This window comes from Astatotilapia calliptera, chromosome 7 (genome assembly GCF_964374335.1).
Source record: "Astatotilapia calliptera chromosome 7, fAstCal68.1, whole genome shotgun sequence".
Classification (NCBI taxonomy): Eukaryota; Metazoa; Chordata; class Actinopteri; order Cichliformes; family Cichlidae; genus Astatotilapia; species Astatotilapia calliptera.
Window position 1 is genome coordinate 30,421,372 of NC_137428.1, and position 27,440 is coordinate 30,448,811.

The following is a 27,440-nucleotide window of genomic DNA, read 5'->3' on the forward strand; positions in this document are numbered from 1 at the left end:
GGACATCAGTCAGAATGCCTGGACAATAGAAGATTAGAAAAACTCAATCTCTGCTGCCACATTCAGAGGATAGGGTCACAGCAAAGTGTGAATGAAGTGTCCCTTTGGTTAGTGTATGTATATGGACAATGAAATGATCCCCCCACCTCCGCTTCCAGTATTAACACTGAAAACACATGCAAATGAACCACTCAGGAAACCCACATGTACAGGTTTTGTTTTTAATGAGAAAATATTCATAATATGTATAGTGGGTGTGTAACTGTGAGCCTTACATGTGCTATAAAATAACAAAGCAGAGTATGAGCATACAAGTGGTTAACATAGGAACAGGGGTTATACTGTGTTTATATTGTAGTAATAAGATTGCTTTATCACACACACAGACAGTGAGTTCCACACTGGAGAAGCTCTGTAGGCCGAAAACAAGCTACCAGCATTTAAAATGATAAATAAAATCATCTCTGCACCATAAATTCAAACATCAAAATCATAATAATAATAATTATAATAATAATAATAGATCACACCATTCAATAATTCCTCTGTGTGTACGTTTCATAAGCGACTCTAATGAGAACTTTGATTGGTTCCCACAAGGATGAAAACCTTTTCCGTCCTGTTGTCTTTTAGCCTTTAAGTCAAAAATAATCTCATACCAGCGTTAAAGACACTTCACCTCTGCTGCACCACAGAAGACCCTGAAAGGAGAACTTGGATGATTCTCTGGAACATATGTGTGGGTTTTAATATTATTTGTTCTGGGTTTGGTGGAAGTGGACACCGCAGAGGAATGAGTCCTTGATTTTCACTTTTGGTTTATGGCGTTTGTGCCACGCTTTCTTGACAAAGCATATCACAAGACAGTCGAGTGGAATAAGTTGCAAAGGGTGGCTTGACTTGATAGGTTAGTAGATGTCCAGCAATTACATCTGTGGTTTAGCTCAGCGTACATTCAGTGTGTTTGGAAGCAAAGAGAGAAGTTGCTGCCTTGCTGAAGGGCACTTGGACAGGTCAAAACTGTGACTTTTGGTTTACAAAAACGATGTTGTTTCTCCTCACATCTGGACGCAGAAACGAATCTCAAAGGCTACGACAGAGGAATACAATCAAAAGTTGTCCAGAAATACCGTTTCCACAGCCAGTTTGACACATTTCTACTTTTCATTTTAAATTAAAGACAGTCTGTTATACTCCAGGGAGAAGTGTGGTTGTGTTAAAGTGTATTTACTGTTTTACTCTTGAAGCTGAATCCTGTTTTTCCTCGTCACTTTGTATGATTTCAACACTTCAAAACACAAAATCAATGTCATTCTGCAAAATTCAGTCACAATACAGTTAGTAAAAAAACAAAAAAACCCTTACAAGCCCAACTTACAGCACAGCTCAGCGTCTCGAAAGACCTTTATTGCCTTCTTTTTGCCACTGCACTTTTTTTTCAGCTGTGCTTGTTTCAGGTTAGGAAAGGAGTGTGAATCCATTCGCACACTTGTACGCCTTAAAAAGGACGTGGAGAGCTCAGGCTGGTGGGTTTTCTCTAAATAACATTCTGTTTTGGTATAACGACTTCTTATAAAAACCTTTTTTGATTATTTTTTTCATCAAACTTTATCCTCGGCTAGCAAGTAGATACAGACGTTCATAGGTCAAATACACAGTCCTACCTCAGTATAATACATGAAACAACTGCTTACATCATCAGAAAGCACAGGTCAACAAAGCAACGTAGCCAACAAAAGTAAAATAAGTGATTTTTTTATATAAAACCCCTGACCCAGCCCTTTAATTAACACACAAATTCACTCAAATGGTGTAAGCACTACCAGCAGGTAGCCCCCCCCCCCCCCCCCCCTTTCTATTTGCACTGGAAAAGAAGCGATTACAGGCAAACTTTCTATCTAAGGTGGTTGCTTATTTTCCCTAAGGTCTACCGACAGTGTAGTAATGCAGGATAGGAGAGGATACAATACATACCGTTCACCGACAAGCACTGGCGGTCTAAGGCAAGTTTAGTTTTGCTAGTTTTGCTAATTTCTTGACTAGCATTTAACACAAAAAGGATGCTGACTGCTCAAAATTCAGTAAAGATGCTTGACAAGAAGGCAAAAGCTCCTGGCAAGCGTGTCAAACTTGTGTCATATCTGCACTGTGCCATTATGGGCTCTGAAAGTGACGCTTTGGGGCACCTTTCGGTTCGGTTCTTGGAAAACACAGCAGCTTTCCAGTAGTAAATCCAGGTAAAAGTATTTCTGAAATTACAAAAACTAAGAGGGTGATCTGGCCTCTCCTTGTCTACTTCCTCTCAGAACTTTCTTTTTTTGAATAGCTGCATCTGCCTATCTTTTATATCGTCCTCTTGATTAAAAGCGTTCCACACTTTCAGAAGATGACTGTGGTTATTATATAGCACGCGCAGATGAAACCACCATCAGAGAGTCTCAGGCAACCAGTCAAAATAAAAGCTTTAGATCTTATTTGAATAATAGCATAAAGGTGAAAAATCCTAAGAATATTTCAGTCATTTAGCATCTACCAGCTATTAAAAACACTAAACGTTGCTCTAAAACCACCATCAAACACCTTTGAAGTGTCTCTTTTATTGCTGACCACCTTCACATATTTCCCACATCCTCAGCCCCTTAACATGCTAATATACCTTCAGTTTTCAGGTCCAAAAAGCCCCACTGGTTCACACTGCTGGGGTCATGTGATCTTCAGATACTCTTAATAAAATAAATAGTTTTCCTTCCTGCTTTCTCACTTTTCCTTCAGTCTTTCTCTTCCTTCATTCTCTCCAATTGGCTTGTTAGTTGTCTCTGAAGGGAGTTTTTTACTCCTCCTCCTCCTCCTCCTCCTCCTCCTCCTCTTCTTCCTCTTCTTCCTTGCCTTCCTCATTGGCATAGATGCCGGCTTCCCACTTCAGCGCCATGTCGCTTTTCCTCCTGGTCACACGAGTGGCCTCCAGAACCTGATGATTACAAAGCAACCAATCAGATGCAAGTGCGACCAGGAGCAATGTAATTGTTACAAACATAAAAAACAACAACAACAAAAACCCCAAAACACGCACGCCACAGTGACTTTAACATGACATGCAGTGTATGTCAAACACTGAGGGCGCGCACATCTAATCACTTTAATTAAATGACAAAAATAAAGAGCACCTGCAGTGTTTGACAGCAACAACAAAAGTAACTTTACTCCATTTCAGGGAAAATTCATGCTTGAACACCACATTAAACGTGTCCAGTCATTATTCCTCTCCCACACCCATGCTGATACTCACAATCACCTTCAAGCAGACAGACAAGGACAAGGGGAAAAGATTTCTTTGTCAACTGGAATCCAGGGTAGATCAGGACAGGGTGTAGGTGAAGTGGATTGTGGGTAGTGGCAGAGGGCTGACAGCAGTCATGATGATAGAAAAGTATGGACATGAGCTTCTCAAAGCTTAGGCCAATTACGTAGTGTCAGATTGAAGCACACCCAAGTACCGTATCTTTTAACGACTACACACTTTTGAATATCATTTACAAACATATTTATCATATATAGCTATATGGCACCATTAAAATGGCTCCTTCTGTTTTAAATATTGAAAGAAACTTTTTAAATCAACACTCTATACAGCATGTACATAAATTGGAATGTGTGGATTAAAGGTTCACACCAAATCCACGGACAAGCACATGCAGCACCAACACCACAGAGCAGAACAAGGAAATGAGAGTACAACCAGACCTGGGAGCAGACATAAAAACACATGTGGGTTTTGTTCAGAAAGTGCCCTGTCTATGGTTTCCAATCTACCATCTACATTTTCAGCACTGGTTTCATTTCTAAAAGACTGACTGAAGGACAATTAGAAGATGAAAACAACAAAGTGGAAGTGGAACTCTTCTCATTCTGACTCTGTAACTGGACTCGGGAAGTCAAAATCACTGTGAATAGGCAGTTTCTTCAGGTGATACTGATACATGCTACACTTCTGTGCAAAGGTTTTAGGTAATAAACACATTTAGATTCTTATTATTAATAACTGAATGTAATGAGGGACCCAAAGTCCAATTAATAAATTATGATCCCAACGATCCAATGAGACACACACAAGTAATGCAAATTTAAACTCACTCTGATTATTTTAATAGAGCTCTTTTTTTATAAAAAGGTTTTTATTACAGGAGCTTCATGTTTATTGCTCAGCTGGGAGTTTGATGATGTTCAAAACATAACAGCAGGTTATGGTATTAAAGGAAACCACATTCATAACTGTAACTTCTTTTCTTTCATAGAGGATAATCCAGTATATTCTCAGCTAACGGGGTGGAAGCACTGAAGCACTTTTCCTGAGTCTTTAGAGAATCCAGCCAACTCTTAGTATGGCTCCCATGGGCCACTTAGTCCAAATACTCTTCCTAAACAAAACTGACTATTCAAGCTCACCCTAATATCAACACTGACTCAGAAATAGCTTATTTTGAATCCAGAGAGGCCATGATGCTGTAAAGGGAAAGGGTCCTCACACTAAATATTAACCAGATTTCTTTTTATTGTACCCTGAAGAAAGCTTTATGGAAGTGGATCTAAATCCATCCTTAGTTCACGTTTAGTACCTGAAACTTTTGCACAGCACTGCATAAAGCTGATTTTTGCCATCTGCTTGGACTCTGTTGTATATGAATCTAATGTGTATGGTCTGACCCAGGTCTGTCAGTAAAGGCAGTTACAGGAGGGAAGAGATTCCTCAGGTACCTCAGTGGTTACCTCGTTAGCCAGCAACAAACGGGCATACTGATCAAGAAGCAGGAGAGAAGCAACAGTACACGAAGTCAACACATGTGATGCCATCATGGATAAACAAAAGCACAATTAGCAACAACATCAGCATCTAACAACTGCGCAGCAGAGATGTTTGTGTGGAATAAATTCAGTGAAGTAACTTGAAGTATGTGATCTTACAGCAGCTGGAATGAAATGTTCCCTCCCAGTGGATCTGCTGTGTGTGAATATGAATTTGAGCGTGCGGTGCTCATGAACTGAAAAGTGAAACTTCTGTCTGTCATTTCTGATTACGCAACATTTCCAACAATTTCTTTGTGTTTGCGTGCCAAACCTTTCACCTTTTCGTGAGACCCCATTTTGAATACATAAGCGTTCTGGTGTCGAATTACATTTATTACAAAACATTAAAAAAAAGACAAAAACATGGGGCCAGGACAGAAAGCCCCTCTTACTTTCACTCTGACTGTTTGACTCTCTTCTCTTCCAGGCTGGGAATTACCCTTTGGTGATGTACAGTATGTGCTCATACCAGGTCACGGGCGTTGACATTTAGGGGAGGTGATTTAACCAAAGCCCGGCTGAACAAATACGTATTATGTGACAAACTGGGTCATCTCTTGGCACTTTCACAGAGATCAGGGGATTTATAATAACTGATGCTCACAACTACTACATTAGTTTGTGGTGCTTTGTATTACGCGTTTTCTGCAACAGAAAGCTTTTGATTTTGCAGTGAAAAGCACCTCAGTCTCTTTCTCTTATTCTGTGTCTAGTCATTTATCTTTCCCTGGGTTGAAATACTTACACTGTTGTCCTCAATTTTCTCTCTCCTCTTCACTTTGTGTGTTTCGTAGTCTTCCATAAGAGTCTGCATGAAGTTTTTGGGTCGTGATCCTCCAGAGTCCTCGCTGCCAGCATCAGACAGGGCTCCTTCAGAGGTCGAGGGGGAGACAGGTGGCGCAGGTCGAACTTTCTCAATCTTTCCTGCAAACCCCAAAAATAAAAAAAATAAAAAAAATCCATACTATGGGTTATTTAAACATTTTTTTAGTTCTTTTCTTTTTAAAAATTGTTACATTTACATCGTTTGGAGCCAAAGCTATTGTTCTTAGATATACATAAGACACAGAAAACCTGTGCTCTGCCTGCTATGACTGAGGAAAGAGCATGCAAGCAGTCATTTTGTGGGTGGTTGGACTGACTGATTCTTATACAGCACTTTTTTACTTGAGCACTCAAAATCTAGCTTTATACAACATGCCTCATTCACACCCATTCACACAAGCACTTTTTCTATACTTAAGTGCTTTCTATCTAACATTCACACACATAGATACTCGGATGGACGCATTAAAGAGCATTTTAATCTTCAGTATCTTGCCTAAGAATACTTTGACACACAGACTGGAGCAGTCGGGGATCTGACCAACTTCCAATTAGTAGATGACCTTTTCTACCTCATGAGCTACTTTTAGACCATTTCTAACATAGGGCTTTTCCTCCTTTACCACTCTAGAATAATACAGCATGAACTTTTCCTTGTGCTGCTGGCTGCATGGCTCTCTTCTGTTAAAAAAAGAAGCTAAAAAAAACTCTTTCTTTTAGTCACAGGAATTCATAAACAGCAAATTTACATGCTAATATTTACCCATTAGCTTTCCAACTGAGTAATGTTGAAGTTGATGGGTTGATTCTGGCATTTAAAATAAACTAATAAGCTTGTTAACTGTATGACTGTATGACCCTTGTGAGGACCTGCAGTACTAACTGACCTGGCGCTGTCCGTGCTGTCAATGTGAGTCTAGTTGGCAAACTGTTGCTCTTCATCTTATCTGTGGGGGAAATAGTGGCGTGCCGCATCCCCGTCCTCACAGGTCCATGACTACTGCTGGAAGTGCCGCTGGGCCGGACAACAACGGTAGGCTGCACCTCCCTCTGCTTCTTCAGTTCTTCCTCTCTCTGCTGAGCTGCTCGGATCTCCTCTTCAATCATGGACAGAGTTCGCTGCTTCTTGGAGCGCAGGCGGAACGGGCCGCTAGCCGCCTCCACCTCTGGCCCTCGCGCTGCTGTCGCCGTGCTACGCAGTTCAGCCGCCTCTGAGTATTTACTGAAGTAGCTGAACTCTGGTTTCTCTGGGCTTGGAGGAGACGGGGGACGGTATACAGGGGTTGGCCTAGAGACAGGAGCTGTTGTGGCAGGAGCAGGCACAGGCGCAGGAGCTGGGGCTGGAGCTGATGAAGCAAGCGCTCTGGTGTAGGAGGACTGGATTTTAATCCTGGGACCTCCGTCTCTGGGCCTCTGTGGTGGTGAGACAGGCTGAGACGGTGGAGGAGAAGGCGTCTGGAGCTGTGATTGTGCTGGTCTTGGGGACTGCTGTTGCTTCTGAGCCTCTTGTGATTCTGATGGCTTCTCTTGGGAAACAACTCTCACCACTGGCTGCCTGTCTGGCTGTGGGGATGAGTTGGATGGCGCAGGACTGGAGGACACAAGTGACTGGAAACTGGGGGCTCCACCAGAAGACACAGGGGAGGAAGAAACTGGCACTGGGCTGCTTGTGGATACAGAGCATGGAGATGCAGGGGTACTCAGCTGTGAAGAATTCAAGTCAGCTTGCTGCCAGTCTTCTACGTTTTCAGCTGCTAGGGCATTTTGGATGGCATTTTGAACAAGAACCCCAGCGTGGTACTCCAGCTCATCTTCTGTTGGACTGCCACTCATCTGCCCGTTGACTGGAGTAGTTGGCTGAGGGGTAGGTGGTGACACAGGGGTAAGTGGCAATGGGGTAGGGGGTAGCGAAGCCCCGCTGTCAGAAACGTTATCCAAGCTAAATATAGTAGTGTCCTGAGAGCGGACTGATAACTCGTCCAGTCCTGAGTCAGACTCCTCTGGGTGAAAAGCTGGATGAAAATGACCTTTTGCTTCCTCTTCCTCAGGTAGGATTGTCATCACAGCTAGCGCACATGTGAATTCATCTTTAGTTCTTTCATCAGACCAGGTCACGTGCGTCTCCCCAGTTTCTGCAACAATGTCACTGCTCCCGTGGCTTCCCCTGGCTGTGGATTTCGAGAAGGGTTTGGCAGAGTATATTTGAGGAGCTACATCCTTCTTGGTAGCCTCCCCTTGCAAAAACTGCTTCCTAGCAGAGGAGAAGTTGATCTGCTCCTCCACGATGTCCTCCTTCCTGGTTAGCTCCGAATCAAGGGTTACCACTGTGGGAGGGCCTGACACCTGAGGCTGCAAAACAGATGAGAGTACAGAATACAAAAGAGTCAATTAGAAAACTGCACAGCAATGAGGCTTAAGACATCTTTATTTAATCTATTACAGTCCAAATTTATCATGCTTCCTCAAAGTCAAAGAACATGTTTGAGTGTGTGAGCTTGAGCTCCTTTGTTTTGTGCATGTGTTTGTGTGTCTTACCTGTGTGTATGCATAAGTGTGATTATGTCGCTGCTGTTTCCTCTCCTGGTACTTCCTGAGAGACTCGAGCTTATCTGCCTCTAGCTGTTCTTCCAAAGGGATCTTGAATGATTTGAAACAACAAAATGGCAAATCAATCAATTTGTCATTAGGACAACACAGTTTAAATGAAAAACGAAAACTACCAGAGATTAAATGGTGATCTACCTCCTGAGGAGGGTTCCACCAGCGCTGAGCAATCGAAGGGTTTTTCTTCACTGCCTGGTCTCTGATCAGCTCCTGACGCTCACGCTCCAATTCCTGAACCTGACATGGAAAAACAAACCAGGAGAAGAAGAGTGTGAAAATGTACAAAGAGAATTTCCAATAAACTAGTGCACCAACAAGGAAACAAAGAAAGTTTTTATTGTGTATTGTGTACTGGTTAATGCCATCTTACAAGTAATGCTAACAGCTTTTCAAGCAACGTCAGTGTCACACAATCGTGTTGCGGTAAAATCACAGCAGTTGTGTCTCGATCATTCAGTGTAAGGTGCTCATAAATCTCAGTCAGAGCTGTCTTTTTTTCAGAACAAACCACTAAAGCTCTTTCTGTGTCTGTTCCATTACTCAGCAGTTTTTCTTCCTTGGAAATCTGCAGCATGACGGGAACAATTTCTCAAGGAATTAAGTTGTACTCCTTGCAAATAGTAACCTTGCAAAATCCCGAGTCTTTGCCAAATCTTTTAGTGTATGAGTAAGTGTAACTATTGTGGGAAAGTGTCGCAGTTTCAGGCTTCTCCTGAGGCCTGTGGGAGGTTACATTTTGGACTGTGGTCTTAGTATGACGCTTTAATATTACTTAGGATCAAAAACAGTGTTTTGAGCCCCTTCTGTTGATAGAATTTCAGGGGATTGCCATTGTTTCTATTTATGTTACCACATATGTCTTTTTGAGCTTTGATGTCATATCATGAGTCACTGACAGTTGCCACACACTTTCAATTTCAAAATTCCTTCCTTCAAGCCTGTATTTCACAATTCAATATGAAGTCTTATGTGGCAGTAAGATTACAGTGATCTCAGTCATGACCTTTCTACTTACGTAGTTTGTACATTAAAAAATGTTTCCAGGTGTTTTATATTTTGTATAGTAATAATGAAGGAACACTGGTCTTTAAGAGTAGGCCTCTGGTATTAAAATAGAGCAACTGAAAGCAAGTACACTTTTTGCATTAAGTACTAATCATTTCATTTTATTTTGTTGTTTTTCGTGTTAGAATGGTTATTTATCATTATAAACAAAAGCATGCTAGTGAATGGGGTAAACCTACCCCAAGTAACTCATCTTTGCTTGTTTTACATCATTTTTGTTTTCATAAGACATGATTTGATAAAACAAACCGTGGTCTCCTGAGGCTGTGTTTCTGAATAGCGTATTTGTTACAGTCTGATACATTATCCAGCAGCCTTTTACCTCCTCTGAGGGACGTCTCCTCGTCACCCTGACCTGCTGCTCCTCTCCAGGGGTGAACAGCTTGGCCGGGCGTTTCTCCTCCTGAAATGCTCGCAGCTCAAACTTTGCCCTGCTGCCCCCAGACTCGTCTCCCTGCGCGTGCCCGTTGGTTTTAACGGCAGACTCGTCCTGGTGGAGAAACGTGGTTTGTTTTTGTCCCTCCACAACGATCGAGTGGTGATTGACAGGGGAGGAGGGTGACACACACACAGAAGGAGAAGTTCCATCTATGCTGATGGGTTTGGTGTGACGTGACAGAGAGGAGTTCCCATTTGTGGGTGTGTCTGAGGCTGCATCTAACACCTGGTCCAGGTAGCAGATCTCCTGTAGAAACAACAGTCATATTTCAAAATACTGTGACAGAATGTGCCGCCAATTTCAAATAATAAAACAAGAAGTTAAAACCTTTTAGTTAACTTGTTTTGATCTGCATACCTGCACTACCTCACAGTCAGGAGTCTCTACTTTCATTCCAACTGGACTGTGGGCTCTGTTACTGGGACTGCTGAGACAGTCGTGCTGGATCTGCTGGCTCTCCAGTTCCATGGCTGCAGGCCTGTCAGTGATAACGCTGACTGACTCCTGGAAACTGACAGTTTTCAGGGCTCGCTCTCTCGGGACTGAGTCACTGACATCCTCTGCTTGCCATGATTTCTGTCAACAAAGAAACATTGGTGTTTCAGAAGCTCTGCCGGCTGAAGCTGACTGATAGTTGGTTTAATAAAGACAATGTGGACATTTAATAACTTTAGATATTATTTTGAAAGGTCAGCCGCTTCTAACCACTATCATTTAGACACATCAATTCACACATGAATGTTCTTTGGTCTGCATTGCAGCAGAACACTGTGTTCTGACTGGTTCCCACCACTAAGGGGCGACAAAATACACACAGCTGCTCTGTATGACAGAAGACTGCTACAACAGTCAAAGCACTCAGGCGTTCTGTTTGCTATGTCAGCTTTGAAGACATTTCAGGTTGAAGATACACCTTTACACACATTCACTCGTCTTTTCTAGGAGGAGCTGCACTTAAGTGTTTCAGATTAAGCACCAGGCTCAGGGCCATGTTGTCAGTAGCTATTTTGAGAAGAATGAATGTCGTCTAAACACAAAAGATTTTCCTAATGTGGTGCACGTTGGGCCAGTTCCAACTAATTGTCTGACTGATAGACAACTGCTACATATCATGGAATTTAATATGTACAGCACACTATTATAAAAATACACAGGTGACCTCAGGTCAGCTAACACGGCTACATCATACTTATTATACCATGGTTTGAAAGTATGTCACATTATGAAGCACATATCACCAGATAAGGCAAAATGGTGATGTTCTATCATAAGACCTTTTTTTTTTTTTTTTTTTTTAATATATTATGTTTCATTCTATAAATACACTTTTTAAACTTACATATCACTTGTAGTCATTCAAGGAAGAATGATACAGGCAGTAGCTGAGTCTTGTAAGGTCCATATTGATTGAAGCATTAGTATGCACAGATCAGATCCTCAACCTGGTTTAATGAATCATCCTTCACATTCCAGATAAACCATTAATAAGAAGCTAAATTTACACAGTTCAGCCTCTCTTTTCCTGGACATTACTCTCTAAAAATGTTGGTTTCCTTCTTTACTGCCTTGTAGCCATTATAATTCATCCTTAAGCATGTGCGTATCTCTAACAGGAGCTTAATGAGGAGTTGTTGACCCCTCTTTTTTAATATTTCAGTCTGTGTGAGGGGATTTAATGAGAATAACTTTAGTAAACTAGTCTGCTGATAAATTAACCATTAACCAACAGGTTATTAGAGAGAAAACTAGCTGTCAACTTCACATACGAGTAGAAGTACTAGTAGTACTAGTAGAAAATATGTCACCAGGATTACAAATCTGAAAATGTGGGTGTTTTCAACATTTTGTCAGACATATCAAACACTTCATGAGGTCATCCTGAGCACTGGGATTTTATGAGGATATTTTTCTTTTCTTTTTTTTTTAAAATCATAAACAACAAATAAAGAAAATAGTAATCATTTGACACAGCTCTGCAAAAGTGAGCGGCTTTTTCTTCTCTTCCACCTCAGGCCTCAGACAAACTACCAGACTGTCATATTGTACCATTTGGGAACATTCCTTCTTCTTACTATCCACAGGACGGGGTTTTGGACAATCAGTGGCATAATTCAGCTGGATTTATTGTCAACATGAAAATTAAGCCTGGATCACTTTCTTTTCCTCACGTACCACTCCCTCTTTTTGCTCCCTTTCAGTTTCTTGATCTACAGTTCCTCTTCACTGCCCCTTTTGAGCTTTTTCCTTCCTCTCTGCTCTCTGAGATTGCTCAAATGCTGAAACAGTGGCCAGTGAAGTCTCTTGGAGGATTTGACCAGCTCTATTTAAAAAGCTTTGTGAAGGGACAGTTTCCTCTACATTCCCTTCACCTCCCTAGTCATCTTTTCTTTATTGCTCTCTTCCACCTCCCTTTTAATAAAAATGTTGTCTGAGGGCATCTTGGTCATCTCTTTGCTTCCATACTCTCTCTCTTTATCGATCTATTAACACATTCTCTAATGTGCCTCTGTAAAATCTAGTGTAAAATAACAATAGACCTCAAAAAACCAAAACACTGTCTAATGGATTTGTGAGTCTTCAGGGACAGTGTTTTTTTGTCCTAATTACTAACATCAGCATGCTTAAAATGCCAGTTCAATCAGGATTTCAGTGGAAACCCCCCCCCCCCATATGGGTTTAACATACAAATGTTGGCTAATTACGACACAAGACACCTAAAATTAATGGAGATTTACTTTGTTTTGTAGGTTTTAAGGCATCAACATGAATAATATTTTTACTGGAAGATGGGGCTCAAAAAGCAGCTTACAGAATTTATAACAAGCCACCCAATAGTTGGGGGATTTTACCAGAAACCACAAATGTCAGTCTCATACTGGTGCTAAAGGAAAAGGGAGGAGAGCATGGAGTTTATTGACATTTATCCTCTGGGAAATTACTGTCTTTACAAATGTTAACAGAAATCTGCTAATAACTTGTTGTGAGAACAGGTTTGGCAATATATTAACATCTTCCAACCAAAGTTTTAAGCTTTTACATTTAATTAAAACTAAACTAAAAATTAAAACTGTATATGAAAAAAACTTGACTTTTGATAAAATATAAGACAAAACAAAAAAAACCCTTTGAAAATTAAAGAAAAATATATAGGAAATCTGCTTAGCTTTAGTGTTTGTTAGTTTGGAAAAATTCTATTATCACAGCGTCCCTGATGAAGCTTTGATGGATATGTTTATTGAGACTGTGGATGTCCACAAGACAGTAAGTCAGCTGCTTTGAAAAGGTTGTGTTTTTATAGCAATTCTTGTAATGGTTTCCCTAAATCCTGCCCATCTGTTACACCTTTCATACAATAATAATTTAAAAGGCATAAACCAAAATGAAACCAACAACAACAAAACTGAAACTAAACTTTTCAAACACAAACTAAACTGAAACAAACAAACCAACTAACTTGGGAATGAAAATGAAACTGAACTAAATTAAAAACAAAAAGTAAAAATGACATAAAAAAGAATTCAAAAATACAATTCACAACAAGAGTCACCTCACAGTGCTTTATATTGTAAGAACCTACAGTATTCTGGGAAAAACCCCAACACTCAAGTGACCCCCTGTGAGCAAGCAAGCTGTGGGAAGGAAAAACTCCCTTTTAAGAGGAAGAAACCTCCAGCCGAACCAGGTCCAGACAGGGGCAGCTATCCACTGTGACCGATGGTATGGTTAGAGGAAACAGAAAAGAAAAAGAGAGCATATGGGGACAGGAAATTACACAGGCTAAGGGAGAGAGGAGACCAACATTAATGACATGTTGCAGTGGTGCAGAAACATGTGAGGAGTGAAACGAGGTGAGTGAAGAAGAAATGCTCAGTGCAGCATAACTAGGGGATGGTTCAGAGTCACGTGATCCAGGAGAGCAAGTTCTTAAAAGCAGAGAGTGCCTATTTCTCAAATCCAAACTGGGAGCTGATTCCACAGAAGAGGGGCCTGATACTTGAAGGCTCTGCTTCCAATTCTACTTTTAAAAACTCTAGGAACCCCAAATAAGCCAAGGAAGAATAGCTAATATGTAACTCTTTCTCGTCTCTAGTGCTCTCACTGCAGTTTTGGATTAACTGGGGCCTTTTTAGACAACTTTTAGAACAGCCTGATATTAATGAGTCCAGCCTAGAAGACTTTATTGCATGAACTATGTTTTTCAGCATAACTCTGAGACATGTTTAGAATTTTAGAGATATTTATTTAAGGTTTGCAATGAAGGCTATATCATGATAAAAAAGGACTTCTTCACATGTCACTGAGGTCAAGGTCATGCCATCCCAAGTAAGTATCTGATTTCCAAGATTTGTAGAGTCAAATATAAGGAATAATTATCCAAGCGTATAATAACTCTTCTTCCCAATCCAGCTTCCCGCTGCCTGCCAGAAAAAAAGCATTTCCTCGTGTATTTGTGAAGGTGTATGTATGCAACCCACACAGCACAGTACATAACAACAACCTCACAATACCCAATATCTTAAGCACTATGTCTGCTAATGACAAATGAAAACAATATGTGTGCAACTCTTAACTCTTGCTCAAATCAACGATAAGGAATGAGCCTCCACCTTGTGTTGCAATTCAGCAGCTGGCCTTTAAAGTGAATTCTTTACAGAATCAAATTCTCAAAGAGGGAGATCAGGGAAATAAAAAGTTATGCCAAAGAAACGCATTCATGGACTCAAAAATATTTACTCAATCCTGCAGACAAAAGAAATGTACTGATACAGTGAGCGAGACTGATACAGTCTCTAGAGACATTTGGACAGCTAACAAAAACACCACTTCCAAGAAGCGCTTTAGTTTTGACTAAGACCAATTTTATAATTACTTTCTCTGTACAGTGATTGGTTAAACTATCATAAAACTAATCGCAGGCTGTCTTATTACTTTTACTACAGGCAAGTCTCTAAATTTCACAGACATGATGAAATGACTCAGGGCATGTATTTGGGCAACTATTTTGAAGCTTTACCTGGTTTAATTTAAATTTCATAAAAACTGAACAAATCATAACTCAAATCTAATAAAAACTGCACAAGAAGTTGTTTGACTTTCCCCCATATTAGTTAAAGACCTTTTTTATAATCCTGGAAGTTATTTTTCTACCACCATTTTTGCTGTTGTGGAATAGATTTCAATTAGTGATTCCCGGAGTGCCGAGTCTTCGACTTATAATGCCTCTGCTACTACTTTATCATTTCAGCAAAAGGAATTCGAGGTTCTTTTTTCCCTTTCTCCATCTCTCATACATTCACACTCTACCTTCAACAAGTCAAAAGATTTTTCACCCAGTTAATTATATTCGGGATCATGTGAGGACCAGATGTCCCTGCTTTTTACACACACTCATGCCCAGATAAGCTCCTCTGTCTACTTATTTGACCTGCTGCAAATATTACACACATTTATATGTGTGTGTGTGTTTTTATGTGCAGGAATGTGTGTGTAGGAGTCCATGTCCAGCAGGCAGGACAGTACAGAGGGGGAGGATATCCTGTTACTGGCCCAGGAAAACAGTACTACAGTACAGGAATGTTTCATATGCAGTGCTATTCTGCTGCACACACACAAAAGGAGTGTGTATGTGACTGTAGCTGTGCATCGGTGCATGCATGCAAGAGTGCGTTCTTTCAAGGGTGTGTATTTGTATAGCAGGTGTGCATGCGTGTATGCGTTTGTGTGTTTCTGACTCCAATAGAGGTGAACTGACATTCCAGGCATAGCTGCCTGTCCTCAAGGCTCAGGCTCTAATACCTGTGATGAAGGACACTGTACACCTTCCCTGTCTGGCTAAAGGAGCAAGCTGTCTGCATGCATCTGTTTGTGAGTGTGAAAAGAAACCATCTGTCTATGGAAAAGAGACACAGCTCATAATGTGCTTGAATGTTTGAAAACTTCAGACATGTGCCCAATAGCTGTTACATTTCCAAAAGCAGTCAAATATACATGAAGGATAAATAGCATTGTTTTGGCTGTAAGAGTAACATGAGTGTAAAACATGATATTAGGAGTCTAAATAGCCCTGCACCCATCTTACTATAACTTATTCAATTACATTGGGTGTATTATGATTTCATATTGGGTGGGAATTCAGTGGAATACAATCTTGACTCTATATGAGTCAGCTAGAGTCGCATGTTCTGCCTCCGTCTCTGCCTGTCTCCAGCTATCACATCTGGAAATGCTTAGGCTCTGGCTGTGATACCCAAAAATCACAAATAGACACACATACTCTGTATCTGAGCACACATACTAAGCTGCATGCTGGAGATGTTGGATGGTGGTAGTGGGGAACACACTCAATAAGATGAGAATTTACCCAAATACATGGACACACACTTCATGACTCACAGGCTGTACACACACACGCGCACATACACACATTTTCCATAACTTTAATATCACGTCATGGTCTTTCGCTAGAGCACGCAAATCCACCAAAACACATGGCAAACATGAAGTGAAAGTATGATGACGCAGTCACACAACACTCACACTACACTTCTGTGTAACCCAGTACAGCTGGTGTTGTCGTATCTGCTTCCTGACTGAATATGATCCTGAGTGGTAACCAGAGCCTGGTGCTGGTTTAGCCCTGTGTTCTCATACCCAAACACCCTGGATTGGGGACCCAGGCCAAACAGTGCTATTCACCACATCTTCTTTGTTTAATCACTATTCACGCTAGACAATTTGAAATTCCATGGCATAAATCAGTGTTTTAACTAATCCACGATGAGTAATAGGTTGGGAATGACAGCAGCCAGACAGGTGGACTGAGTAAGGGGGATACACAGCTGGGGTTAAACAGCCCAAAGTGCGCAGTTTAACATGACATTCAAACATCTGGACAAGCAAATCAACAGTATTTCAACTTTGGCATACATAACTTACAAAAATCTGTTAGGGTGTGTGCCTTGGATTGGATTTCTCTCCCTCCTCTATCACTTTCCCTTCTTCTCTGTTACAATATTCAAGTTCACAGTTACCTGCTCTAGATGACAATTCACAGGATTTTTCTTTCTTACAAATATATTTGAACATTTTTGAGGAAAACTAAGAAAACGTGAACAGAATATTTTACCATGTCTCTCCCAAATAAAAGTACAATCTAATGAACTAAATAACTAGATGTAAAGAAATGTCATAAAATGAATTTGTCAAACAAAAATTACTAGTTACTACTCACCTAATGGTGTCTTCAAGTACAACTGGATTAATCTATTTTTGAGATATCTGTACTTCCATGGTGTAATGTTTAAAAGCTGCACTGTATAACATCCGTAGATCTTCTTTCCTTAAGCTTTATCCGCTTTCCTATTTAGCTCTGTCCAGCCCTGGCCCGTCTCGTTCCCAATAGTGGGAGTGCCGGACTTTTCCCTAGCCAAGCCTTTTCCTCCTCTTCTTCTCCTCCTTTTCCTCCCCTCCCATCTCTTTTCCTCTCCTCCACAAAGCTTCTCCTTTCTCAATCACATTCCTGCCGGGCTGCAACGGTAAGCTGTGATGTCATGGGCAAACTGTGTGCATGTGTATGTCTTTCCCCGCATGCACGTGCTCATGCACAAAGACCCCTTCTGTGCAAGCCCTCATATAAGCACAGGCAACAAAACATCCATCCTGTGCCTCCTCCCTTCCTGCACAAACTCTCTCTTTCCCCAGTGCATGCTGCTTGCCTACTTTCCCTTTAACCTATAACTCTTGTCGGAATGGAGCTGACAGCGAGAAGCAGGCGATGATGAAGAGATGATGACTGAAGAAAATAGGAGGGGCTGATAAGAGAGTAATGATATTTTCTTCTGTCATCATAGCATAGGACTGTTGACTCAGGCTCATATTAAGGTTAGACTGATTCACTGTCTGTATTCACCTTTTAATAAAATGAATTTAACCATGTCACCTCAAAGTATTTTACTATTAGTGCTTTCAGTAGAGAAATCTAAACCTGCAAGTTAGTGTTCATGTTGTTTGATGGGCTTGTCCCCCTTGTTAAAGATAAAGCACAGGCACAAATGGCAAATACCAGCATTAACTATCTAATTATACGAATCAGTCTTTGTATTCAAGCGTTACTCTAACGCTGTTTGCATGTCTCATTCTGTGTGTTTGCTGGGTCATAGGATCAGGCTCCTAGAAATTAGAGCTGATCTTGGTCACGGTTCACTTTCTCTGCTCACAAACACTACATAAGGACACAGCTGAAGTGGAAAGACCTTTGTCCAGTTTACAAGAGCAATTAGTCCGATTGTGTTAGTGGCTCCTAAAACAAAGGAGGATGGTGCTACAAACAGCTAAATACCAGTAAATGAAGATAAGAAGATTCCCTTTTTTGGCTCCACTGCCACATGGATAGACACAGGAAATCTTTCCTACGTCATACAATGATAGTTTTTTATTTTTCTTAGAAATGTCTTAATTACATGACATTTATATGAATATTTGTGGAAATTGTAGACTTTTTTTTTAAAATCGAATTATACTCTAATTAGAATTATGTAATTGTACAATTATCTAATTGTATATTTTGGTTAATTTTTACTTCAATAAGCAGTTTTATCCTTATATATTGTATTTATTTTAATCAGCTATTTCACCCTATGTAAACTATATTCCTCCTTTTTACTGGTAACTTGTGATACTGTACTGAAAAGAAGCGCAGCCAGATGCGATACACCCGAAGAGGCATAAAGTGCACTCACTAATCTTGTTTTCTTTGACTATCAGGAGTGAAATGTCATCTTTCACACCTTTTAATTTTAGTATTAACAAGTATGTTTTTTCAGATCTTATTAAAACTGAAAGAAATCAGTATGAATATGTGGAAAACAGAGGTAAGAGAGGTTATTCTAATCTAAGGGAAAGAAAGCCCAGAAAAAGTTGTACTTGAGCGTGACAGGAGATAGCCTCACTGTGAATTCAGTCCTGACCACAATGAAAAACGACTTAAATCTTAAATTAAATGTGAGCTGTGCCACTCCTGCCCCTTTTAAGTGCCCCTGTTTGAACTGACAAATCAGAAGCCATCAGTGAGTTCCCAGGCTCGAAATAACTCTGGGCCATATGATGAAGGGAAACTGGTCACAGAAAAGTGGGACACTAACCCAATTATCGCATATGCACCGGGGAGATTAATTTCAGGGAGGGGTGTAATGAACAAAGAAACTTGTGATGGTCATTTGTGTATGCCAGTGCTAGTAATTTAGTGATAAGCTAATTTCTGCAAACTTAGTACTGGATGTATTAGAGGAACCGTGAAAGATGAGAAAACAAAGAGAGTCACAGACTGAGGAACACAGCAGCAGTGTGAGTGATTGTGTAGTCATGTGTGTATTTCTATGTGTGAATCCATGCAACTGGGTCAACACTATTGATGCCCGGAGCAATCTTATGTCATGGAAGTAGATCATGATTGATTAAAAACACAGCAAATGACACATTTACTTATTACAGCATGGCAGAAAGACACAGCTCTACCCCCACCACAATACTTATCCATAAAGTTACAAGTAACTTTTTCACATATTGTACCGCCAAAACAACAAACCCCCAAAAAACACAGTGTGAGGTTCCTAATATGCGAAGGGTTAATTTGACAAAGTTCAACATGGGAGCCCAACTGCTGCGAAATCTGGATTCCTTGAGGCAAGTTCTCAATGAGTGACATATTTTTTTACAGGTCACGGGAGACCACAAAGCCTGCAGGCAAGCAGCAACCTCTGGGACTGTAAAATGAAGTCAAGCTTCAAATTGCAGTTATGCCAATGGCTACTTGAAACTGGCTCCAAAACTGAATCAGTCCCCACAGACTGCCATGTTAAAATGCCCAACTAAAGCATATTTGCAGCCAGGAGCAAAATATGTTTTGTTTCTCTATGGATAGTTTAACTCTCAATAACAACAAATTTGCATGCTAACAAAACCTTTGAATCCTAGCTGAATGTTACATTCAATGTATAGTCATAATTCATTTAGATCTGCAAACAGTAAGTTTGTATTTTCTGCATTATCCCAGCTAAAATGAACATCAGATTAAAACTCCTTAGTATTGTTAACAATTCTATTTTATATAACAAATAAGGACAGAGCTAGTTTCATAAGTGGTCACCACAGCGATTAGCACTGCATGTTTGAATTGCCAGATTGCCAGATGCCCTTCTTGATGCAACCCTAAAAAGATTTGTGTCTCCTCCCGAGACAAATAAAGGCATAGCTGGAAATTAAAATGCTTCATTCTCCTTTGGAATTTGTAAAAGTATTGCTTTTACACATTTATAGGAAGTTTGAAGAGGGTTAAACCATGAAAATGAACCAATCTATTTTCTAAATGACCTAAAAACAATTTTCATGAAGATTTAGGAAATATTATCTATTTCCAAAAAAAGGCTGGCTTCATAACATCTGGTTGAGGTGAAATGTGTCAGTCATCTATTGTGCAGTCTAACTGATACAATGTCTGTCAAAGCAAATTCTCCAGGCTACAACATCCTATCAAAAGTAGCCCCTTTCAGAGGGGTCCTGGCTAATACTGAGTAAAGTTAGAGTCTGCAATGAAATGTTGCCATCCTTCAATCTCAGAACAGTCCTGCTAAATGAAGACATAAACAACATAAAAGATGGGCGGTGAACACATCAGTCTTCCAAAAGTCAAACAAAACGATCCGGCAAACTAAAGGAAACAACTGATTGGATATAAGCCTATCACTGCTCACAGGGTCATCTCAACAGGAAACCAGGAAGCTGTGGTAAATTGTGTCCATGGAAATGGCACTCAACACAGGAAATACATCCAAAAATACATGCCACCTGCACAAAAACAGACACACAAATGCAGACTACTATCGATGATGTGGTCAGTTGGGTCAACTTAAATAACTCGAAAGACAACAAGCTGATTATCCAATTGTTTTTGTCCAGTTGCTGATTGTTAATGAAATAAATAAATGATTAAAACATGATAATATGTCCAAGTAACACATTTTTGTTGGACAAGTGGACTGTTCAGTTGCTGTTTCACCTGTGAAATAAACTGGCTGAAGCAAACCCTCTTAAATAACTACTTTGGTTTTTTCTTTCTTTTCTTGCATAAGCTACTGGTCTTTGTGGCACTAAAAACACAAATGAAGATTAAGCTCAAGAAGCCTCTGTTTTTTCTCAAAAAGGTTGACAGCATTAAAGATGGGGCTGTCATCTAGCTACTGCCTCTGCTCTCTAACAAACAGAGCAAGCAGCACTGTGACAGCCACCTGCTCAGGAAGCTTAAATGTGAAGAAAAGTGTTGGTTTGTTTTAGCACAGTGCCAAAGCTACAGAATAAATAACAAGTTAAAATAAAAGCAGTCAGAATGCAAATAAGCTGCGATAAATTCCATCTATACATCCACCCATTTTCCTCCACTTATCCAATTCAGGTTGCGGTGGGGCTGGAGCCTATCCCAGCTGTCACAGATATAACACGTAAAGACACACTGACGCACACATTTACAACTACAAATTATTTAGAATCACCAATTAACCCAACTGGTGGGAACCTAACCAGAGTACCTGGAGAGAACAGAGGCAGGCACATGGAGAATATGCACACCGACAGGCACCAGCTGGCTGAAACATCATGTCAGTCAACTGCAGGCTGACTGCCTGACAGCATCCAGGTTGCCAGTCATTCATTCGTTCCCGAAAACCTCAGGATGAGCGATTTCGCTGTTGCCAACTTGATGTTTTGAAACAAATTGTGATGAGAGAGACTCAGGTCTGACTGTGAAAATTCTCAACTTGTCAGTCACAAACCAGTGAGCAAAGCCTGGATAATCCTGTACTATGAAACACAGCATGACCAAAATTTATGATATGTTTTATTCAATCTGGCCTAAATAGAGTGACACAAATGTGTTTACAGAGGTTATGTCAGAAAGCTGTTTTCCCAAAGACTCCTGCAGGACTGGAAGGTTTTTGGAGTTACTTTCAATTTCTGGTGGTCAGCAAAAAAAAAAGATGTCTTTCTTAAAACTCATCATTTATTTATTTACGCTATTAATAGAAAATATAAGTCTACCAATATATATTATAAATAAAAGGCTTAGTAAAACTTTGATCTACTCGCCTGTGGGGCCAGTGGGTGGGGGTTACTGTGGATACAGATTGATGGATGTAACAGCTTTCATTTGCAGTCCATGCAACCCCCACATTAAACAATTCACAGCCAAGCAGCACAGCAGAAATAAAGCAGAGCCCATCCTGTTCTATTAGGACTAAAATAACAAGTCTGTCTATTATTTATCTCTACTAAGCTACAGACATAAGCCACAGACATACACACAGAATGACAGCTTATTGCAGCACTGCAAAATAATATTCACCTACCCACTGCCAGAGAGCCTGAAACAACAATCAGACAGAAATCATGTTAAGGTCCCTTTTCAAAGCTTGAGTGGTACACAGAAATGCAATGCATGTCTGGAGTCATATCACTCGTATTCCTTTAAATACCTCTCTTGACACAACTCACACTCAAACCCAGAACCCCCAAGACCCCTTCATGGAGCAACAACAAAGGGCCTGACAGCAGATTCAGTGAGATTTTCCAGGCTGAATACTAATGCTACACACGCACATACAAACACACACACACACTTTCATGCTCACCGATGAGGGCTCTTAAGCAGAAAGGTCTGTAGTCAGAGAGTGTGACCAGTCGTTTACACAGGCTCTCCAAGCATAGAACAGACAGCCAGATTAACACTCACAGCACAAGCACAGAGCTAACTGGAAGAAAAAGCAGTCTGAACACAGTAACACTAGACAGCTGTCCCAATATTACTAACAGTATGTCTTTAAAGACCATGACTCCATTGCTTTAATATAGATCTCTGTGTGTTTAATAATATTTCATACTGTGAAAGCAAAACAAACAGTATTGGGCTACTTGCCCAGTGAACTGGTGCAATATGCACAGTATGTATTATGTGGCAGTAGAGGCACAGTGAGTCAGTTGCTGGTGTAGAATATTTTCAAAACCCCTTTTTTAAAGTCAGGTCATGTTGATTACCCTAAACAGCAACAGTGTCAACAAAACCTATCACAGGATTCCCAGGAGAGATTTAAAAGAAACAATTAGGAATAATGGGCTGGTGCCCAGCCATGCAGATTTGGGGTTCCACCAAAATGAAAAACCTGTGACAAAAGTATTTTAACCACAGCTTTATTATTATTATTTTTGAAATTTACCCTGTCAAATGACCTAACCAAGACAACAAAAACTATCTGCTTAATTTTATATATATAGTCAACCCCAAAGGCCCATTTTGAGCCAGGAAAACCATGAATACCCTACAAAACGTTTTTTTTTTTTAAACAAAACAGTCAAGGACCAACTTTAAAAACAGAATATGTGCATAAAAGTTAAATCAAGCATTACCACAGCATCACCCGAAAAAGTCATTAATCATATGACACAAATTGCAGATTAAATTAATGTAGGCACTAATTTCTGCCAGCAGGAACCGAGACACAGACATGAAATTAGGTGTAATAGGTTAATTTGATTAGTAACCAATCAGTAAAATGGACCAGACATCTTAAACTAGAGTTAATATATATATATGACATTAGGAAGATATACCCAGTGTGTGATCGTATGTATTTATCTGTTTTTAATAGTGAGACCCATGTAATATATATTTTCATAGTTTACTGTGGAACAGTTTACTGCTGAGCTCCACTACTGTGTATTGTTCACGGATAGCCTCCTCCTCCACTGGTTATGTAACAGTCCAGCTCTCCCCTGCTGTTAATCCAGCAGGCCGCAGTGTGTGCAGTCAATTATCATTCCCTTTGTTTCATCACATTGCACACATCCATAAAGTGAACACAAAATTTGTTGGACAATGACAAACCGTTTGTTATAGAATAAGTAACCTCCAAGATACACTGGGCAGACAAATATAGACTGTATAGTATCAGATCATGAGAATGAAAACCTACAGGTTAGATGAGAAATATAAAGTAAGAACAGACACGAAGGAGCAAACCTTCACTTGAGCCGGAGACACATGGATGGCTGAGATTGATTGTTTCGAGGATGTGGTTTTGCACATGTGTGTGTGAAGAAAAAGCCACCAAGCATATAATTCTAATCCTTTCCCAGCGTGATTTAGCCCACCTTACCATTTTGTCCCAAAGTACCCTTGGTGCAGAGACCACACAGCGAAGCTAACAGGCAAATGGGCAAAGGTTTGCAATAAAATTAAGATATGTGGTCAGAGAAGCTAGCGTGCCAATTTTTTTGTGGATTTTATGCAGAGTCAAAAGAAGCCATTAGGAAGTGGTGTACAATAAAAGCAACGTGGCTTTTAGCAGTTCAACCACAAATTGCTGGATCGGTTGCTGAATTAAAATTTGTTTCCCATCAAGATATAAATCACAGATGCGTGCCGTTGCTTTTGTTGCCAGTTTTTAATGCAAGACTACAGTCAATCAGTCAGCAACTAATCAAATTAGCACAGCTATGAGTGTCACATGTTTGACATCAATGGAGGCTAAAGATTAGATCAACACATCAGTTCAAATTTAGCATTGTTTGGGTCAAAGAGTAAAGAAAGACTTACAGCACCACACACACAAAAAGACTGTTTGATAAACAAAGCTAGGTTTTTAGTTGGCTTCATGACGGCATCACTAAAACTGTCCTAAAAACAGACAAAATGAACGTTTGATGATTAAGTGACCATCCAGTAAATAGTAAGAGTCTCCAAACAAAGCTGGTGTCAATACTAAAACTATAAAGCTACAATAAATTATGTAACGACACTAGATCAATAGAAATTTATCTAGATTTGAGTCTAACCTCATCATCCATCATCAGTGCACGCTTCCTCTGTGTGAGTTGATCAATTTAGATAAAGCATTCCCATCTCTATACTTATATGTCACATACCCATAGCCGCCCAGCGAAAGTAGCACATGCAGGTTTGTTCCTAACCATGAGACAGAGCATAATAACACTGCTGTCCTAAGAGAGTGAACGGTTTCCTGCTGTTAGCTTATAGCATTAACTACTTCTGCTCTGCCTCACACTGGGAAGGAGCAGTGTGTTAATCACCAGTCTATTTCCGGAAGCTACCTCATTAGCCTCAAGTATTTAGAAGGAAGGAGGATTCGCAAAGGACGAAAACAGCAAGTGACAGCAAACATGTCTGAGCCTGACAGTCACTGCGTTATCCATTTAGATTCAGATATTCCATTTATCTGAATACTGTTTTTTCCATCCATGTTGATTTTTGTTTTTTTTTTAAGGAAGAATGCAAACTAAAAGCACTGGGAAGAGAATACGTCAAAATGTAGCAGCACTCATTTAGTTTTTAACATGATTCAAATAATGATATTTATATTAGAGATTATGCACCAGTATGAACTTTTAGGTCCTCAAGAAAAGTTTTTTTTAAAACATTCCAGCACCACACCTGAAAACTAGAGGAGGGAGAGCGTTTACAGTCAGTGCCCTGAGTCCCTAAAATGGTCTGGCCAAGGAAATCAGATGGGTGGAGTCATCTACATCTCAAAACAGACTTTTATAGATAAGCGTTTCCATTTTTGCTAAAGTTTTATTAAATTAAATTAATTTTATTACATTTATTAAATTAAATTTAAACTTTTCAATTCCTGTGAACTTCCTGTAGTTGGTCTCAATGGTTTGTTTTATTTTGTTGTTCCTCTGAAGCACTTTATAAACACAGATTTTAAAATTTGCGATATATCTACAGTGAATTATTATTAATATTATTATGCAGCAAACACAATATAAATTATTCCTGTTTGGTACATGTGTACCACATGTGTGTGTGGAGAAGACCTGGTGGTTTGACAAATGGCAGCTTTGTTTTAGAGCTGTTATGAATTATAGAAAGAAACTGAGCGATGAGTGATAGGAGAGAACAGAAAATTAATGATGTGCAAAACATAAAAATGCACGAGGGGTGAAAGAAACAGCTGACCTCCAAACTCCCTATGTCCCAGTCTAATCAAGCATCTGCAGGAAGTCAAGAACAAGGACATAGAGGGTCCAGGTGTCAGACACCACGGAACATCACCAGAGATCGAGTGTCCATTTCCTGACAAGTCCGATCTAGAGTGGACGGCTGGTGCTAATATTGTGGCTGTTTGCTGTAACACTGCAAAAATGTCTCAGCTGGCTCACTACCAGTACATTCCTGAAATGCGCATCAATGAAATGTTAACCGTAAGTGTCCCGAGTTTTGCTTCCAAATACCATAACCTTGGGTAACCTTTACAGGAAACTCCCTCCAGGACTGTACAACAGAATCAGTCATTACGCACAAACACACACACTCACACATCTCAGAGAGAAATTGTAAAAATTACAGCATCAGCAACTGCGAATCCTGCCCAACTGATTGCAACTCTGCCTGGCTGAACCCAAAGGAAAAATAAGGCGTTCTTGTTGTTAGTAACCAGATGGCTGGACATCAGCTTCTACCTTTCTGGCTCAACTTCACAACACACAGCCTGTAAAATTTAAAGCCTACATGATACCCCAGTCTAAAGCTGAAGTACGATAAGCTTGTAGCCCTGGCAATAGAGGTCAACATCCCTCCTGACTTCCATGCAACACTGATTATTCTTCTGCTTCAGTTTTGGGCCAAACTATCCCATCTACTGGCAATTCAGCTCTCTGTTTCCTGACCATGTCAGTATAAAAGTGTTATGTCTAAGAGCAGTTCTCTTGTGCTGCGTCCTCTGCATTTTTGTAATGCACTTTCATTGTCTATGTTTGTGTGTTGTTGTAAACAGCATTTGTGATAGCAGGTGGCTTGATCTTGCTTTGTGTTAAATGAATGGCTTCTATTGCTCAGTACAACAATACTTGGTGGATGTTGCAGACAATAGCGGGTAGTGGAGTTTGTGTACTGGCAGCCATTACATAGCTGGATTGTATTGTTGTATTTCCTGCATCCCACTAGCTCTCTTCCTCCCTCGAGCACAAATAGCAATACACTGGATGACATTTTTTCTAAGCTGGAATGTGGCAATTCTGGCTTGTTTTAGAAGCTGGATTCAAACTTTCTTTTATTCACTACTGGATATATTAGTGTATTACCTGGCTCCAGACAATTAAAATAATGCAAACAACATTTAATATTTAAATTAAACTGTTTATAACAGCAGTTTAATTTAGTGTTTATCCAACTAAAGAAACACTATTCCCACATTTTAAAAAGTCCAAATCAGAATTTTTTTGTCCTTCATAAAGATATTTTTCAAAATCCCCTTAATCCTTCCAATGAAATTCACATTAATTGCTTTCACTTAAAGTGAAGCAGTTGCTCCAGTGTGGCGATTTGACTGCAAAATAACACTCAGCAGCCTGGCTTTTATATAGTAATATAACCAGTAGACAACCAGCTAGCAAAAAACTGAGTCAAGTTCCCTACTTAAAAGAGACTTGTCGCAGACAAGTAGCACTCTTCAATACACATTCTGACTGAGATTGATTGCAATGTGTTGCCAACCTGTCTATGCTTATATATTAGACTGCAATTATTTACAACCCCATGTTAATATGTCTGACAGGGAGTGCTGTCTCTCCAAAGATCCTCAGGATTTTCTATACAGGC

At 40.0% G+C, this 27,440-nt stretch overlaps 1 protein-coding gene across 7 annotated transcripts in view; it reads right to left on the reverse strand.

Annotated features, from left to right (window-relative positions):
- Positions 1-207: 207 nt before the first annotated feature.
- Positions 208-27,440, reverse strand: part of palm2akap2 (PALM2 and AKAP2 fusion) — a 97,519-nt gene continuing 70,286 nt past the window's right edge. For 5 of the 7 annotated variants that reach the window (XM_080304401.1, XM_080304399.1, XM_080304404.1 and 2 more), the window contains 8 exons: positions 10,133-10,351; positions 9,659-10,021; positions 8,410-8,508; positions 8,203-8,304; positions 6,555-8,016; positions 5,588-5,766; positions 4,753-4,791; positions 208-2,968 (listed from right to left, as the gene is read on the reverse strand). In XM_080304401.1, the coding sequence (XP_080160527.1) occupies positions 2,831-2,968; positions 4,753-4,791; positions 5,588-5,766; positions 6,555-8,016; positions 8,203-8,304; positions 8,410-8,508; positions 9,659-10,021; positions 10,133-10,351 (2,601 nt within the window). In that variant the 3' untranslated portion in view covers positions 208-2,830. The remainder of the gene's footprint in view (positions 2,969-4,752; positions 4,792-5,587; positions 5,767-6,554; positions 8,017-8,202; positions 8,305-8,409; positions 8,509-9,658; positions 10,022-10,132; positions 10,352-27,440) is intronic. The other 2 variants (XM_080304400.1, XM_080304402.1) reach the window with 2 other exon arrangements.